This window comes from Rhinolophus hipposideros, assembly GCF_964194185.1.
Source record: "Rhinolophus hipposideros genome assembly, chromosome: 14".
NCBI lineage: Eukaryota > Metazoa > Chordata > Mammalia > Chiroptera > Rhinolophidae > Rhinolophus > Rhinolophus hipposideros.
This window is the reverse complement of record NC_138060.1, coordinates 60371676-60389655: the sequence shown is the minus strand read 5'-3', so window position 1 is coordinate 60389655 and position 17980 is coordinate 60371676. Positions and strand designations below refer to the sequence as shown.

The following is a 17980-nucleotide window of genomic DNA, read 5'->3' as shown; positions in this document are numbered from 1 at the left end:
CCTCTCGGCCCCGCCTCCCGCTCTCAACCCTGCGTTTCAGCTTGTCTCGAGCGGGTTCCCCTTCAGGGACTCATAGCGGCCGCTCGAGGCTCACGCGGGCGGTCGGCGAACCCGCGGCGAGACCCCGGTGCAGGGCCCAATGGGGGACGGCCGCAGGCGGCGCAGGCGGGACTTCCGGCAGAGTCGCGAACGTGTGGGCGCGCGGGTAGCTCTGGGGTCGCCGAGGAAGCTGCCTTGGGCCGCCGGGGGCCGCGTACGGCCGAGCCGCTCGCAGCGCCTCAGCATCCGGCACTACGAGAACCGGAGGGCTTAGGTGTCCTTTGCGCGCCCGCCCCGCGCTTCCCTGTGCGCGCAAGGAGAGGCCGGGTCAGGGCTGAACCGGGAACGAACTCCAGCTTGGGCTCCGGGCTTCCACCCGCCCAGCCCGCCACAGCTTGTTGCCACGCCTCTTCTCTTCGCCATCTCCCTTCGATCTCCTGTTTCTTTAGGGAGGTGAGAATTTCTGCCTCAAGACATTGTTAGGAGGATGAAATCAACGTGACCGCGCGTTGTAAATATATTATGCAACGCGAGGGAAGGCCTAGGTGGCACTTGCAGGTCGCGGGGAGACCGCAGGTCAGAGTGCTGCTGGGCGGGCCTGGCGGTCCCGCCCTCCCCCTGTGCTCCCTCCTCCCCCCTCCCTCTTCCCTCCTCGCTCCTCGCTCCTCCCTCCTCCCTCCTCCCTCCTCCCTCCTCCCCCCTCCCCGCCCCACGTCCCATCGCTGCAGAAGTGAGGCCGTGCATTGTCCCTGTTGTATGTATGGTGCCGTCCTTTGGATGAGGCTTCTGTGTGAGTTCGGTGGAATCCAGCTTCAAAAGGAAACAACTCAGTATGAGAAACTCGGAAGCTGGGTCAGGATTTCACAGCTGGAAAAACCTAGAGTATGGTTTTAAGATGTGGCCATTCAGGATATGTGAAGAATCAGTACCATATCCCGTCATTTTTGCCCAAACAAATTCAACAAGTATTTATTATTTTCTTTCTACTTGGGACAGAATCGTGGGGAGTTGGGCGTGGGACACCATTCGTTCATTCAAATAATTATCTGTTCTGAGCAGGACGTGGAGGAATGATCCCTGGGCAGATGCTTGGGTGAACTACATAGCAGGTGTTCAGCAGGCGTGGAGGACCTTGTCTTCAAGGGGCTTTAGGGCCTATTAGAGAAGATGAAAACGTGTGAAGCAAATCCAAAGCGATGAATGCTGGAGAAGAAGTATAAAGTATTACCGGGGTTCAGAGAAAGGCCTTTACTCCTGAATGGCAACACCGGGGAGAAAACTATGTGAGCCAAGAAATCCAGGTGGGACAAGGAGCAAATGCTAAGGATATACAGTAGTTCAGTATGGCCAAAGGGTTGGATATGTGTACAGGTTTTAGAGGAGACAGAAAAAACTAGAGTGGGGATTGCTGCTCTAAGAAATTTTGACTTTATTTGTAATCTTTTTTTGTTTGTTTTGCAGTTCTAAGGAGAGTAAAGGAACTACGTTTAGGAAGCAAAATAATGAATTTTAGGAAAATTGGCTGGAAAAGCAGAAGCTAGGATCTATAATTAGAGGAGTGGTAATGAGGACTTCAAAACTACCTATGCTCGCTGTGGAAAAGGCAGAAAAGAAGGACACCAGAGGACGAATGAAGAGCTCTAGGCTGCAGGTGTGTGGAGTGATGACTTTGACATCTGTACCAGCGTGACTAGGAGGATTATGCTTTTAAATTAAGGGATCCAAGAGTTGGAGATGATGGATTCAGCTTCATACAGACTATGTTTATAATGCTGTTTTGAGTGTTAAGTTATAAATATGTGATCTCCACTCCAAAGGAAATTCTAATGTGATAGAGGGGATGAGAAAAGCATGTAAATAAGTCTTAAAAACCTAGAGTAAGCACTGCAAAAGAGGTGCAAGTGGAGCATTTTAAATACTTTAGCTTTTTGCACATTTTATATTTTTAGTTTTCTCTGAAGATCTCTTATTCTTGAGCCTTGAACTACTCTTAACGAACAGTTGTGTCCGGGGAGGCTGAGAAAATGATCCACTTTATGCTAAGGTGAGTGCTAGTTGGTGTCTATCTTTTTCCTTCCCTCCCACATATTACACCTCTTGTTTCCTGGTCATTTCCTTATCATTGCCTTATTTTCCTCTGTCCAGTCTCTAAACTTCATGCTTTGCTAACATCTCCATCTAGAAATTTCTCTACTTCAGACAGGCTCCTACTCATTCTGCAGAAATAGGAGGATTTGGGTAACCTAGTATCACGTTTTTTGGTATGCATTAAACACTGTTACAAAATCAGTTATTTCTGACAGAAACTCTAGTTTATGTCATCGGCCAAATTATACAAGTCACCTATTCTCAATATTATAAAATATTTGTTGGTATAACTGGAAAGAAAATACATGGCTCCCAGGCTGCTTTTTAGCCAACACTGTTAACCGTGGTACTGCCAAAGGACCAACATATAGACTTTTTAAGAAACATGAATGAAACTGACTTCTGGTCAAGATAGTGTTGTGTACACACTTTGATGCCACTCCCTTTGTTCCAAACACGTGGTAGTATTCATAAGAAAAGATTAAAATTACCCATATTTGGAAACAAGTAAAACATTTATGTCGACCAGAAAGAAAGACCTGGAAACTTGCTGGGCTACGGATCCAAAAACAGATAGAAGCAGTCTGGAGATTATAGCCTATAATGTAATATGATTGAGGGGGTGTCTCATGTAATATGGATAACTGGGGCCAGGATTGCTGTTTGTAGTAAGGACTTTTGATGGGGCTCCCTAGATTTAATAGATATTGAATAAAAAAAAAGAAATCTACAGGCCATCCATTCATGGAGGCTGCTGATACAAGCAAAGTTGTATCTGCTCCCTAAGTATACAATTTCATTTAACTATATATCTTCAGTTTGTTAACTACATATAACTAACTGAAGATATATAGTTAAATGAAATTGTATACTTAGGGAGCAGATACAACTTTGATCCAGACCTAAATCCAGCTACCTTCTCACTTGGTTCCTGTGTCTCCTATCTCCCAAATTTCATGGTGGAAACAAAGTCTCAAGTTACTAATGTAAGACTTATTTCTGGTTTCCTGGAGGATTGAGTAGAGATTACCACAAAACCATCAGGGAGGAAGAGATATGGGAGAAAAAAATTGCCATTCACAAGGAACTCATAAGGTAAGCTTCAAAACATACAACAAAACCTAAGCAAAGGAAAGACAAAATAAGCATCAAGAGATGAATTCACTGCAATTGAAATGAAAATAATGGAGCGACTTGATTATAACTAGAATAAGTATGTTGAGAATATTCAAAGACATGAAGGAGGAAGATGAAAAACAGTAATCACTTCGGATTTGTTAGAAAATTGTATTTAGAATGAGTAGAAGCAATGTAAGTATAACTAGTAAACAAATAAATGTAATTTATAGCTTCCAAGCCAGGCAAGGGGAAATAAAACAATATTACTTGAACAGAACAAAGCAGGAGAAAAGAGAAGAAAAGAAAACACATAGTAAACAGAAAATAAACATATGATAGCAATACATCAAAATATAACAGAGATCACGATGAATGTAAAAGGTTCAAACTTGCCTGCTTATTCCCCTCACACCAAGGAAATCAGTGACCAGCCAGCCAGCCGGTGGTTTTTTGTTGCCAGCCCTCTGCTTGGGGTCTTTTGAGGGGAAATGTAATTCTTCTATTAGGCGCTAGAGGTCAGCAGCGTTCGTTACTGTATTCTTTTCCCTACAGGATTTGGCTGTACTGTCAGATTCTCAAGAATCAGGAATGTGTTTCTTTTAGAGCTGACATGATTTTTCACCTAAGCCTCATTCCCAATTTTCAAAAAAACAATTTTACAGCATTTAGAATTTCAGCTACTCAAAATAGTTGCCAGGGATGTATTGAACTGCCTCGTAGATCTAGGAAGTGGACTTGGAGGCCAGATTTCTTACAGATTACTCTTCTTAATTGATGGGAATCATTTGGCTGTCCAATGAAGATGGCAGCTATAGCTATTGAATGAGGATTTAAGCAAGACTAAGGCAGCTAGAGAGCCTTCAGGGGATCCAGGGACACAATCTGTACAAGTTAATGTCTACTGTTGAAACACTTTTGAATCTGGCTAGCAGTTAACCTCGGAGAATCATATAGCTTGTTCATCTCTTGGAGGTGTGCTACCAGACAGGTTTTTTTTTTCAGATCCCCACCTTTTTCTCAAAAGCTCATTGGACTTTCTTAACCCCTGCTACTAGAAGAAGCAGAAAATGAGAGGGATTCATAAATGGGGGCACCCTCCTGCTCTGACCAGTTGTAAAATTTTTCCATTTCGTCTTGACTGCATCTTTACTTTCATCTTTATTACGTTAATTCCAGGAATAGTGGCTGTTAGTCAAGAGCCACTGGCTGCAAGTAATATTTGGTTACTCAGGCTGAATTTGAAACCAGGAATTATGTTTAACTTGTGTTTAAGTAGACAGTGGCTCATTTTTTTCTTTTTTTGACAGTGGCTCATTTTAACTTCACTTATGTGATGTCATCATGTGGCACATAATAATTTCATTATGCTACCAAGACATTATTAGCACATGAGGTAAGACAATTAAGTTTGCAAGAGCTATGAACTGTTGGTGAAAAGTTCAGGTTGTCTTAACTTTTTCACGCAGCCTTTTCAGCACTTCCAAATAGTAAACTTGGGTTAACTGTTTGTCCAGTTGGTACAAATTCATAATGAATAATCCCTGTGGTATCAAAAAAGGTTAGCAACATCTTTGCAACAAGTTCACGAACTTAATTATCCGACCTCCTATTGCTATGGCCCATCATATGTGTCTAATAACTTTATAGCTAATGGACACTTCTCTTTCCAGCTTGACTATCAAAGGATAGCACTTTTAAAGTTGAGCTTCTTGTTAAATTCACCATTTGTTAAATAGCTTTTCCAGAAGTGAACTATGCCATTTGTTAAAGTTTTCAAACCAGTAGTGAACTCTTCAGAATTTCTGCCTTGGGTATGAATTATTCATATCCTGAATAACAAAGGAAAAAAAAGCAAGTCTGATTTTAAAAGCAAAATTCAATGTTAAAATCTTTGAGCAATTTACAGTATTGTTTGAAATGGTAAAACTAATCTCTGGTGCAGGAAGTCAAGAGAATGGTAATCTCTGGGATAGGAATCGGTAGTGACTGGAGAAGGCAATGGAGAGGGGCTTTGGGGGTGCTTCCAGCGTTCCAGTTCATGAGTTGGATAGTGATTTCACAAGTGTGTCCATTTTGTCATAATCTGTCAAGCCCTACACTATGATCTACATGCATTCCTGCAAGCACATCATACTCCAGTATGTTTTTTCTGAATTTCACCTTAATCCAGACTGCATCCTAAAGTTCCTCCAGGTAAAGGAAAATTTTCAAGGATCCCTAGTCTTTACCTTGCCTTTTTAAGACCCTGGTTTCGCTGTGTTCCAGGAGGCGCACTGAGTAATGGGTCTCCCCCAGTTTTTTCCAACTTAGACTCATAGGGGATCTAGAAGTGATGTCACCAATTATCCTTCTGAATGTATGGTAGTGTGTGTTTTATGTTTGAATGTCAGTGTCATCTGTGCTTCTGTTAGATCCCCAGACCTTGTAGGCTTAGAGAATGGGATTGGAAGTGGCGTTGGAGCCATAACTCTAGTAAATTATTAAACCTGGTTAGACCTTTGCAAAGATATTGTCCCTACTGTTGTATCAAAAACTTGTCACAAGGCTTGGACTATAGTGTGAACTATGTCTATAGTGTTTATTTTCATTTTAAAAATAATTTTATTAACAGAAAAATTTAAAGAATAATGCAAAGAACTCCTGTCTACCCTTTACCAAATTCCCCTGTTGTTGACATGGCCACATTTACTTTCTATTCTCTTTCTCTTTTGGAAATAGGTTGCAGGCATGATACCCAATTACCCCTAAATACCTTAGTGCATATTTCCTAAAAATAAGGACACTTTCCTACATATAACCATTAAAATCAAGAATGTAACATCAATATATTAATAACACTACCATCTAATATACAAACCCTGTTCAAATTTTGCCAGTTGTCCCAATATGCAGGATCATGTGTTACATATATTTGTCATGTCTTTTTCATGTTAAATCTTGAATAGTTCCTAAGTATTTCCTTATCTGTCACAACCAGAACAATATTTAAAAGCACAGGCCAGAAGCAGTAGACTGCTTCTCAGTTTGGATTTTTGTCTGATGTCTCCTCGTGAATAGATTTAGGTCAAGCCTTTTTGGCAGGAATGTCAATAAGTGAATGGTGTTCTCATCATGTGGCATCATTACTGGCATTTGTTGACGACTCACTTGGTTAAGGTGGTTTCTGGCAGTTCACTTCACTGTGTAATTAGTAAGAATCTCATGAGCAGATACTTTGAAACCAGGTAAATATCTCCTTCCTCTGCAAAATTTCACTACTTTTAGCATCTATTTATGATTCTTCTCTGAATCAGGTGTTACTATGATTGTTGACAAAAGGTGATTTTCTAATGTCATCATTCTTTCCACATTTGTAGTTGGCGTTCTACCATAGGTAAGCGCTTCCTCTTTTCTTCATTAATTCATTTATTTTGTTTATATCATTATGCGTCCATGGATTCCTATTTTATTCAATGGGTTATGATCCATTACCATCATAAGATGTACTATACGCATACATGTACTTTCCATGTATGCGTGTGGTACATCTTATGAACACACTTTCCAGGTGTGTTCATTGCTAATGAGCTATCACTGTGTACTTACACACACACATAAATGTACTCACAACTGTATTTCTCTAACTTTCCATCTATTGAAAACCATGTGTTCACACCTATATCTCCAGTGCCTGTCGAACACCACAGGCGTTCATTCAGTCTTCCCCTTCTCCATATTTGTAACTTCTCTAATAGTGAGAAACCTGGTTCTCATTACCATCTGTATATTTAGTTATTTGTTCACCACCCCTGCCGAATAACCAGTCTTAGGGCATGCTCACCCTTCCCTCACCGTGACGACCTCTTCACTTGATCTTGACACTGTTGGGTGCCTCCAGTAAATATTGGGGAAAGAGAGAGAGTCATCTAAGTATCCATGAATTGGGTCCAGTCACCTCCGTCTCCTCATTTCCTCATGCTGGCTGCTCTAACATTGGCCTCCATTCTGTTCTTGCACATATGACGTGTTCTCTCATTGCCTTGGCACTTGCTTTGCAGTTGGTGTGGAATGGTCTTCCTCAGAGCGGTGGCTTGCTTTCACCCCCTTCTGAAGATTTCCTTCAAAAGCCTTAATGTAAAATGTGTACCCGCCCTCAACATCTCATATCCCTCCTCCATGCTTTATATTCTCCCCGATACCACTGACATATTGTGTGTATATCTTACTACTACACTCTGCCTTGCTTCATGGGGCAGGGATTTTGATACGTGGTGTTCACTACTTTATTCCTATCACCTAACTGTCTAGGACATACTAAGCCCTCAAGAGATTTTCGGTGTTCTTCTGTTAATAATTTATCACAGGAAAAGAAAGTCCAACTTACCATGGCTATTCCATAAAGCAGACAGCTGAAACTAGAGTTGACAGTGGTGAGCAACTTTGAACTCAGTGTCTCTGACACTTACGTAATCAGTGCGCATTATTTCCTCTGAGTACATCTGTGTCAAGCAGAACACTTTTCAAAAAACCGTGCAGAAATGGCAACCTCAGGATACTTGTCAGAGTCACTTCCTGTACTTACTGGAGGCATGAACTTCCTAAGTATACAGCAAGGATATATTATATCACGAACGTCATTCCTGTTGTGTGTAGTATTGCCAAAAGTCCTGGTTGTTGGCAGGAAGGTTGGAGGGTGATCACTTCCACGTGGATTACAGTTCCTAAACATTTTGTTTGTGGAAGATACTGTCACAACCCTTCACAGAGGCAGTGGAGTCACATAAAGTTTTTACTATGATGTATTTAGGTATGGCTTTTTTTTTTTCCTTCTTGAGGTTCGTGGTCTTCTTGACTCTGAGGATTATTGTTGGAAATAAAGTGTTTGAAAATTATCAGCCATTATTTCTTCAAATATTCTGTTAGTCTCTTCTCTCTTTCTGGGAATCTAAATATGGGTTATGACTTCTTTATCCTCTGTGTATCTTTATCTTTCTTTTTTTAGAGAGAGAATGAGAGAGAGATTTTGAGATTTTAGTTTTAGAGCATTCAAGTCTTACATTTTATTTATTTTTTTTAAAGATTTTATTGGAGAAGAGGAACAGGACTTTATTGGGGAACAGTGTGTACTTCCAGGCCTTTTTTTCCAAGTCACGTTGTTGTCTTTTCAGTCTTAGTTGTGGAGGGTGCCATTTAGCTTCAAGTTGTTGTCCTGTCAGACTTAGTTGTGGAGGGCGCAGCTCAGCTCCAGGTCCAGTTGCTGTTGCTAGTTGCAGGGGGCGTAGCCCACCATCCCTTGCGGGACTAGAGGAGTTGAACTGGCAACCCTGTGGTAGAGAGCCCACTGGCCCATGTGGGAATCGAACCGGTAGCCTTCGGAGTTAGGAGAACTGAGCTCCAACCGTCTGAGCCACCAGGCGGCTCTGTCTTTAATCTTTATTTGTTCATGCTTCTTTCTGCTTCTGTTTTTGCACTTCATACAGCTGTGTCTAATTTGCTATTAAAACCATCATGTTATCAATTTCAATTACTGTTTATTTCAATTTTAGAATTTCTATTTGCTTCCTTTCAAATCTGTTATGCCCTTTTACTTTCTAATTCTTTCCTGAAATTTAAATCTTGTCTTTTATCTTAAACTAGTTTAAACTAGTTAGGTAATTTTAACCTGTAATAATCACATTATCTACAGCCCCTGAAAGTCTATTTAAAAATCCCTCCGGCTCTGACATCCCATGTCAGGCTGTTCTCTCTGTGTAGAGGCTTTCCTTACCTTGCTTAGGCTCTGAAGAAGCCTAAGGTGGCTTTCCCAGGTGAAAAACCCTTCTCACTCTGCCTAGGCTCACCATGCCAGGTTGCCCCTCGGCATCCTGAGCACCCACCTCACTGCATTTGGGACCAGACACCGTGTGCTGGGTTGCCCCCACATGGATGCCCTCCTAACTGCTCTTGGACTATGAAACTCCACAAGGGACAGCCACTCAACCGCCATGTGGATGCCCTTATCTGGCCTAGACTGTGACATCGCACCTGGGCTACCACAGCCCTGTTCCCTGTGGACAGATGCCTCACCTGATAGCTTTCGGAACAAATTGTTCAGGACAGTAAGGGAAGGGGAAGAAGAGAAAGAAACATAGTTAAAAAACAAGTCCAATGTGAAGGGTTTGTCTTTTAAGTGAAGGCTTTTGGTTCTAATAAGTTTAATGCAATTACTAATACATTTTGGGTTGAAGCTACCATCCAGTTTTGTATTTTCTGTTTCCTATAGTCCGTTCCACTCTTTTGTTGCCTATTTTTTTCTCCACTGTACTACTATGAGTGATATGCAATGTTTCTACTCTTCTAATGGTTCACTAGAAATTAAATACATCATTAATTTATTAAATATTAATGGTAATATCATTATCTTCCTTCTTAGAATACTACCATTTCTCCACTCACAACATACACATTATTTTGTTAAACATTTCAATTCTCTAGTTTTAAACCACAAAGACGTTCTTCTTGTTTTATACAGATAATATTGAGAGTCACTACCACTTTCTTTGCTTTTTATTCCTTCTTACAAATCCGGTTATTTTTCCTCTAATAATACATCTTTTAGAATTTCTACAGTTTTACTAAAATGAATCTAAATGAGAATTTCTTTTTATTTGTCATGTGTGGCATTTGTTAGGCTTCTTGCATTTATGAATATCTGTCATCATTTTGGGGTAATTCTAAATCATTTCTTCAGTTATTGCCTCTACTCTCTCATCCTTTGAGATTCCAATCACCTGTATATTAGAACTTTTCACTGTATCTTATTGTTTACTCTGTCTCCCCCTTGGTTTCCCCTCGTTCTTTGGTCTTTTTGAACATATTTTTTCTGACTTATCTTCCTAGTTCACTGATTCTTTTGCTGTGTCCAATCTACTTCCTAATATGTACACAGAATTTTAATTACAGTTATTATATTTTCTATTTTTTCAAATCTGCTGTCACTTCTAATAGTTTTCCAATTTCTCAGTGAAACTTTCAAACTTGTATTTAATGTCGAAAAATAAACATAGTATACCTTAAACTAATAAATATTATGTCAGTTATATCTCAACAAAACTGGGGAAGAAATTAACATAATATTTTTATGGCTTATAGCTAATAAGTTCAATAATCGAAGCCCCTTTTGGTTACCTCTTTCTTCCCCATTTTTTTATTGTGGTGAAATGCACATAACATAAAATTTTCCATCTTAACCATTGTTTTTAATTTTTTATTGAGGTATAATTGACATATTAATTTCAGGTGTACAACATAATGATTCAATATTTGTATATATTGTGAAATGATCACCACAATAAATCTAGTTAACATTTGTCATCTTACATAGTTACAAAAAATTTTTCTTGTGAGAACTTTTGAGATCTACTTTCTTAGCAACTTTCAAATATGCAATATAGTGATATTAACTATAGTCACCATGCTGTACATTAATTCCCCATGACTTACTTGTTTTATAACTAGGCATTTATACCTTTTGACCCTCTTCATCCATTTCTCCAACTCCCAACTCCCTTTGGCAACTACCAATCTGTCCTCTGTATCGGTGAACTTGGTTTTTTCTGTTTCATTTTTTTGACTCCACATATAAATTAGATCATATGGTATTCGTGTTTCTCTGACTTTTTTCACGTAGTCATCTTAACCATTTTTAAGTATACAGTTTAATGGTATTAAGTACATTCATAATGTTGTACAACCATCACCACCATCCATCTCCATATCTCTTTTCATCTTATAAAACTGAAACTCTATATTCATTAAGCAATGACTCCTAATTTGCCCTTGCCCTTGGCCCTGACAACCAACATTCTACTGTCTGTCTTTAGGATTTTGACTACTCAAAGTACCTTGTATAGTGGAATCATATAGTATTCGTCTTTTTGTGACTGACTTATTTCACTTAGCATAATGTCCTCAAGATTGAAATCCATGTTGTAGCGTATGTCAGAATCACCTTCTTTATAAAAGTGGAATAATAGTCCATTGTATGTGTCACGTTTTGTTTATCTAAACCATGAAGGTTTGCCCTCGTTTTCTTCTGAATTTTGTAGTTTTAGCTCTCACATTCTGGCTTTTGAGCATTGTGAGTTAACTTTTGTATTTAATGTGAGGTAAAGGTTCAACTTCATTGTTTTGCATGTAGCTATCCAGTTTTCTCCTCACCGTTTGTTGAAGACTATTCTTTCTTCATTGAATGATTTTGGCAGCCTTGTCAAAAATTAGTTGGCCATAGACATATGGGTTTATCTCTGGACTCTCAGTTCTACTCCACTGACCTGTATATCTACCCGGTGTCAGCACCACCACTGTCTTTATTACTATTGCTGTGTAGTGACTTTCAAAGTCAGGCAATATGAGTTCTCCCATTTTGTTCTTTTCAGGATTTGAAAAGTTAAGTTGGTTATTCTGGTCTTTTGCAATTCCATATACACTTTAGAATCTGTTTATCAATTTATACGAAGAGGTCAGTTGGGATTTTAACAGTAGTTACATTGACTCTGTAGATCAGTTTGGGGAGTTTTGTCACTTTAAAGATGTTAAATCTTCTGATCCATAAGATTTTTTTCATTTATTTATATCTAATTTCTTTCAATAATATGGTGTATTTTTCCGACTATTAGAGTTACATTTTTTTGTTAAATTTATTCCTAATATTTTATTCTTTTTGATGCTATTGAGAATGCAATTGTTTTCTTAATTTAATTTTCAGATTGTTTACAGGCATACCTGATTTTATTGTACTTCACTTTGTTGTTCTCACAGATGTTGCGTTTTTTTACAAATTGAAGGCAAGACCCTCCCCCAGCAAAAAGATTGTCTTGCTTTATTGTGATACTCACTTTATTGCAGTGTTCTAGAACTGAACCTGCAATATTTCTGAAGTATGCCTGTATTTGTATACTGATCTTTTATCTTCCAACCTTGTTGAACTCATTTATTAATGGGATTTCTTTAGTGGCTTGCTTAGGATTTTTCATATAAAGGTCATGTCATCTGCAAATAGAGGTCATTTTACTTCTTACATTCCACTTTGAATGCCTTTTATTTTTTTATTTAGTTTTTCCTAATTGTGCTGCCTAGAACCTCCAGTACACCGCAGGATAGAAGTGGTAAGAGCAGATACCTTTGTTTCTGATGTTAGGGGGAAAGCATTCAGTCTTTCACCATTAAGCATGATGTTAGTGATGGAGTTTTCGTTGATGCCCAGGAGTTCTCAATGTCAGGTTGAAGAAGTTCCTTTCTATTTCAAATTTGTTGTGTGTTTTTATCATGAAAAGTATTGGATTTTGTCAAACTTTGTGTGTGTGTTTTTTTCCTGTAGCTATTGAGATGGTCAGGTGATTTTTGTGTTTTATTCTATTGCTAAGAAGTGAAATTCAAACCAAATGTAAATAGCATTAGAGAAGAAACAGCTGACCTTAGGAATGTTGACACTGATTGTTCTTTGAGAGACTCAAGATATACAGCCAGAGGAACTTAGTGAAGCCAAACATCCACATAAATGAGGAAACTGTGAACAAAAGTGATGAAGACATCTCAGAGGAGATGATACCTGTAAAAAGCTTCACCTTACAAGTGCAAAGTACAAAATTTTGGAAGCTGATCCAAATTTAGAAAGGGGTATGAGAATTTGACAAGCCCAAACAAAAAAGCCTTGCTCATATGTTATATAATGAGACATTCAAACTATTGTTAATTTTTTCACCAAAAAAAAACCCACTTTAATTCTCAATGTTTCTAATGTTTTAAATTCTAATGTACTAAATAAATTTAATTTTACTATATCCATTTCCTTATATACTGATAACCGATTGGGTTTTTAATGTTTTGATAAAAAAAAGTTTAAAGTCTATGGAATAAGTGTAATTTTCCCCATTGATTATTAAGTTTATTTTGTATAGTTTGTGCTTTGACTGTAATTTTGATGGTATTGCACTCCTATGCTAAGAGATAGAATGTATTTTATTGTGGCTAAGAGATAAGGTGTTTTTTATCATGGCCAACAAATTATTACATATTTAGACTTCAGTAGGTTTTAGAATGACGTCTTCTTGCTTTTGCTATTCCCCGACTATCTCTTCTCAAATAACTCAGTCGTCAAGCCATTAGGTAGAGTAGAGCAAGGTAGATGTGAGCATATTAGGATGGGTGAGCATTCCCGTGTAGGAGCCAGTCCCTACCTGGGCGGGTAGCCCAGCATGTAGATCGGTTACAATAGGTGAACCGTTATAATAAGTAAATATCGTAAGGATAATAGCAGCCAGAGTTTTCATTGTCAGAGAAGGAAGTTACATTTAGTCAAGTTTGGAGCCATTTGGGTTTGTCTGATAAAAATAAACAGAAATTTAAAGTAGGAATGGGATATTTACATACTTTCAAAATACCTCCCCAGAAAATACCAATTAATTACAGAGGCATAAATGATAACTTCACAGTAGAGAAGCTTGGCAATTACTCTCTTAAGCAAGTCATCAGAGTAATGGAAGAAATGAAGTCACAAATATATGGGGATGGAAGGAGAACTGACTCTGGTTGGTGAACACACAATGGGATTTATAGATGCTGTAATACAGAATTGTACACCTGAAATCTATGTAACTTTCCTAACAATTGTCACTCCAATAAACTTTAATTAAAAAAATTAAAAAATGAAAGAAATGAAATCATGAGCCATTTGATTGTATGAAATGAAAAGACCACAGTATGAAGAATATCAGCCAAACTTAAACTGAGGAACATTCTACAAAATAAGGGGCTTGTAATCTTCAAAGTTGTCAATGTTGTGAAAGTTAAAGCCTAGGGACCTGTCCAGATTGAAAGAAACTTGAAACTTAACCTAATGCAATGAATGATTCTGATCTGGAATCTTTGCTGCAGCGGAGCTTCTAGGAGCAACAAGAAAAACTTGATGAGGTCTGAGGACAGTTTTAATGTTAGATTGTGATTATTTTGTAAAAGAATATACTTGTCTGTAGGAAACACACAGATGTTTGAGTGATGGGCATGATATCAGCAATATACAGTCATAGTTCAAAAACAGAAAAAAGTTCTTTGTACTATACTTGCAACTTTTTATAAGTTTGAGATTATTTAAAAATAAAAACTTGTAAAAAGTGATTAACCATTTTATTTAAAATGTCCATTTTTATAATGTGCTCTTCAATGATTTAATTTTTGGTGAAAATTTTTAGATATTTTTCTAATAAAAAAAGGTGTATGGTTTTCCAAATTATTTTAGAAGTTATTTGAGCATAAAGTTGGAAAAACCACTGCCCTGGAAGAACCAACTTCCCTATGACTCCAGCAAATGAAACAGCTTTCAGAACTATTCCAGTGCGTTTTCTCTGCTGTACTCACATGCTATTACTAGAAAACACATTGTACTTGGGAAGAGAGGGAAGTAGTACTCCAGGGTCTAATTCCTGGGTTCAAACTCCTGACTCTAATATGTACTTGTTAGCCAGGTACTTAACCTCTCTCTACCTCAATACCCTAATCTGTGGGAATGTAGGTGTACTTAGCACAAAGCACCACACAGAAATGCACCATAAACACCAGCTATTATCATTTCTAAAATCTGAGCCCTTAAGAGGGCATGATCCATGTCTTACTCATATTTTAATCTCATTGCTTCTCATTCCTAGACTATTTATCAGGTCATCTTTTCTCCAATGTTCTTTCCTCTGATCTATCATTCACTGTTGCAATTGTTATCTTCCTAGTCTGTAAATCTGATCATGTCATTCTCTGTTCAAGTTGGTTTCCCAATTTTTACAGGATTAAGTCAAAATTCACTGCCACAAGCATAATCTCTGCTTCCATCCCATGTGTTTAAGGAGAGTTCCACCAAGCATGCTTTCACACTTTAATGGCTTTGTTCTAGTTGTTTCCATGCATCTGAAATGTCGTTCCCATCACATTCTATTCATTTTTTTTTTTTTTAACACAGAACAAGAAATTTTATTATCTCGAATGCTGGTGCATAACCAATAATAAGCTTCATTAGAGGAGGAGACAGAGGGAAACTTCAGAAACTTCAGGTGGATTTCTGGACAGGTTTAAAAACCTTTAAAGGTTGATGGCATAATTGTTCAGTCTTTTTGAAATGTAGGACTTTCCTTTTACTTGACAATTTTCACTTGACTGCTCTTGTTAAAAAGTTCAACCAGTCTGTAAAGTTAAATGAAAACCAGAGAGCAAGTAAAACAAAATTTCTCTAATATATAACAATATTAGAAGTCGTTTTTGTTTGTACTTTTACATACATTTTAATGTCTAAATTTGAAAATTTACTAAGGACTTTTTCATTTTTGACTTTTAAAAATGGTCAAGACAATGAATTTTCTTGAATTACGGATCACAGTAGCTTTATAAATGATCAAGATACATGTACAAAATTTCAGATGCTCTTGGAAACATTTTAAGATATAGCACACAAGATACATATTTCTTTTTGGGTTTGCTTATCCTTCTGGGAATGCTAATAATATTCAACTTATTAGACCCTAAAAATTTAGCCTTTGATAGATCACAAAGTGGAATCTTCAAAGTTTTCTTATCAGGTTTTCATTTCAGTCCAAATAACTCAAAGACATCTCGTTTCCTAAGTTGGAAGTTACTTATTCTTTCGTAATTAGTATCAGTGGGCTCTTGTACTGGCAGTTTGTCTTGGTCATGATTTATTCTTGCAAAACCATCCTGTGAAGTGAAATAGGAAAGTAACTTCCCCCAATGCAAAGAAAATAATCTGGATTAATAACAGTCAAAGCCATACGTGTTTCAGGACATTCTTGAAAACAGTTTTCGACAGTCCTAAGATCCTTTTTCTTTGTTTTCTTTTCCACAACAGTGCAGTCACAGCCCTATTCTGTTCTGCAAAACAAACAAAAAAAAACTGTTTTCTTTTGAACATCAAGTTCTTCATTGGCACAGAACTATTTGGAATAAACCCAAGAGACAGTGGAATGTTGGGTCTCTCCTCAAGTAGTTTCCTCCTCTGCTAACTGCATTTAACTACTCTCTGTCAATAATCTTGTCACAGCCAAGTTCTTCGGTCAGACAACTGACAACCATGAGTGAGAAAAGCTCTCCAATAAAAGCCAACTGATCAAACGGAGTCTTCTCCTAATGCATCTGAGAACCGCCATCCAGGGCTGCTTCTCTTGCTCTGGATGTTCTCAGAAACATTTTGTTGGCTTCTTCCAGGGCTGCGGATACTCTGTAGCCCGCACCACTCAGTGGCTCCTCTTCCGGATAGTCGTACTCATCCTCCCACTCATCAAATTCCTTGCCCTCGTTCTCCAAGTCAGGGCCTGCGATCTGGCTTGGCTGTTCCCCGGGGTTGGGGCGATGAGCAAGGCTTCGTTCCCCCTTTGGCTCCGCCATTGGCTGGGCCTCCTCCTCCTCCATTGGGCCTTCTTCCTCCAACTGTGGCGGGGCCCTGTTGCGGTAGGGGTTCGGGGATGGCTCCCGGCTCCCGCTGCCTACCTCCATCTACACTGGAAGGTCACTCTCGCCAGGCATCACATCCATCTGCAGGTCGTTGCTCTCATACAGCTCCGACAGCTCATTCGTTTCCGACATTGTGCAAGCGGCTCAATCTCCTGCAAGGCGTTTTCAACCTCTATTCATTCTGAAAAGTTGGTCTTGGGCAGCCAGATGGCTCAGTTTGTTAGAGCACGACCTCTGCATAACAGTTCCCGGTTCGATTCCCACATGGACCAGTGAGCTGCGCCCTCCACAACTAGATTGAAGACAACAAGCTGCTGCTGAGCTTCTGGAGGGGCCGCGGGATGTCTCAGTTGGCTCAGTTGGTTAGAGCGCAGGCTCTCAACAATGAGGTGGAGAGTTAAATTCCCACGTGGGATAGTGGGCTGTGCCTTCTGCAACTAAAGATTGAAAATGGTAACTAGACTTGGAGCTGAGATGTGTCCTCCACAACTAGATTGAAGGACAACGACTTGGAGCTGATGGGTCCTGGAAAAGCACACTGTTCTCTAATATTTCCCAATTAAAAAAAAAAGTTGGTCTCAAAAACTCACTAGACTTTCTCAGTCACCTTCTGTTGTAGGCTTTGTAGGGTCATGCTCATAAATCCATAATGGCCATACTTTGTTAATAATGTAAAACCTTTCCACCTCTCTCTAGATCATTCATACATTCATCAAATATTCATTGAACTATATTTATGAGATAACAGGCTCTGTTCCCAACAAGTCAAGACTAGATTCTCATATAATTTATGTAGATGATTATTAAGAAAAATAAATACCAAGTCGCGGTGACTGCTACGCAAAGAATGTCAGTTGAGTATGATTAGTTGTTCAAGAGTGTATGGTCAGGGATCGTTTTTCTGAAGTACCTTTACGCTATGAATTTGAAAGCGTCTAAGTGACAATTAGAGGGCAAGTGTTGCAGGTCGCAGGAAGAGCTGCTGGTCGTGGGAACAGCGGGTGCAAGAGGCAGCAATAAGCTGGTGTGGCTGGCACCCAAACAGCCCCTGGTGGTCGTCCCCTGGGATGGTTGTGTACAAAGGCTGACCCGGCAACTTAAGTGTGTAGAGAGTCTGAGGGCCAGCGGGGGCAGGCACGTATTCCTGCGAGTGGGTTCCTCCGCCAGCATCTGATACCCTGAATGGGCTTTCCCTGCGGAACTCCTCACACCAGCCCTTTTCTCTCCGGCGGTGGCAAAGGATGACACAGAACCTTAATGCAGTTGC

At 39.1% G+C, this 17980-nt stretch overlaps 1 protein-coding gene and 1 long non-coding RNA gene across 2 annotated transcripts; one reads left to right on the top strand and one right to left on the bottom strand.

Moving 5' to 3' along the window:
- Positions 1-13: 13 nt before the first annotated feature.
- On the top strand, positions 14-3254 carry LOC308507588. The gene is made up of 4 exons (XR_013994899.1): positions 14-492; positions 1099-1340; positions 1501-1690; positions 1989-3254. It is a non-coding gene; the product is annotated as an uncharacterized lncRNA (long non-coding RNA).
- A 12883-nt stretch (positions 3255-16137) lies between these two features.
- Positions 16138-17295, bottom strand: LOC308507587 (EP300-interacting inhibitor of differentiation 1-like). The gene has a single exon (XM_081072776.1). It carries the CDS (start codon positions 16753-16755, stop codon positions 16387-16389), a length of 369 nt encoding a protein of 122 aa, XP_080928902.1. The 5' UTR covers positions 16756-17295; the 3' UTR covers positions 16138-16386.
- Between the last annotated feature and the right edge of the window lie 685 nt (positions 17296-17980).

Bases quoted from the DNA above. Each gene is read 5' to 3' on its own strand.
- LOC308507587 (XM_081072776.1), bottom strand. From the start codon at position 16,755: ATGGAGGTAGGCAGCGGGAGCCGGGAGCCATCCCCGAACCCCTACCGC.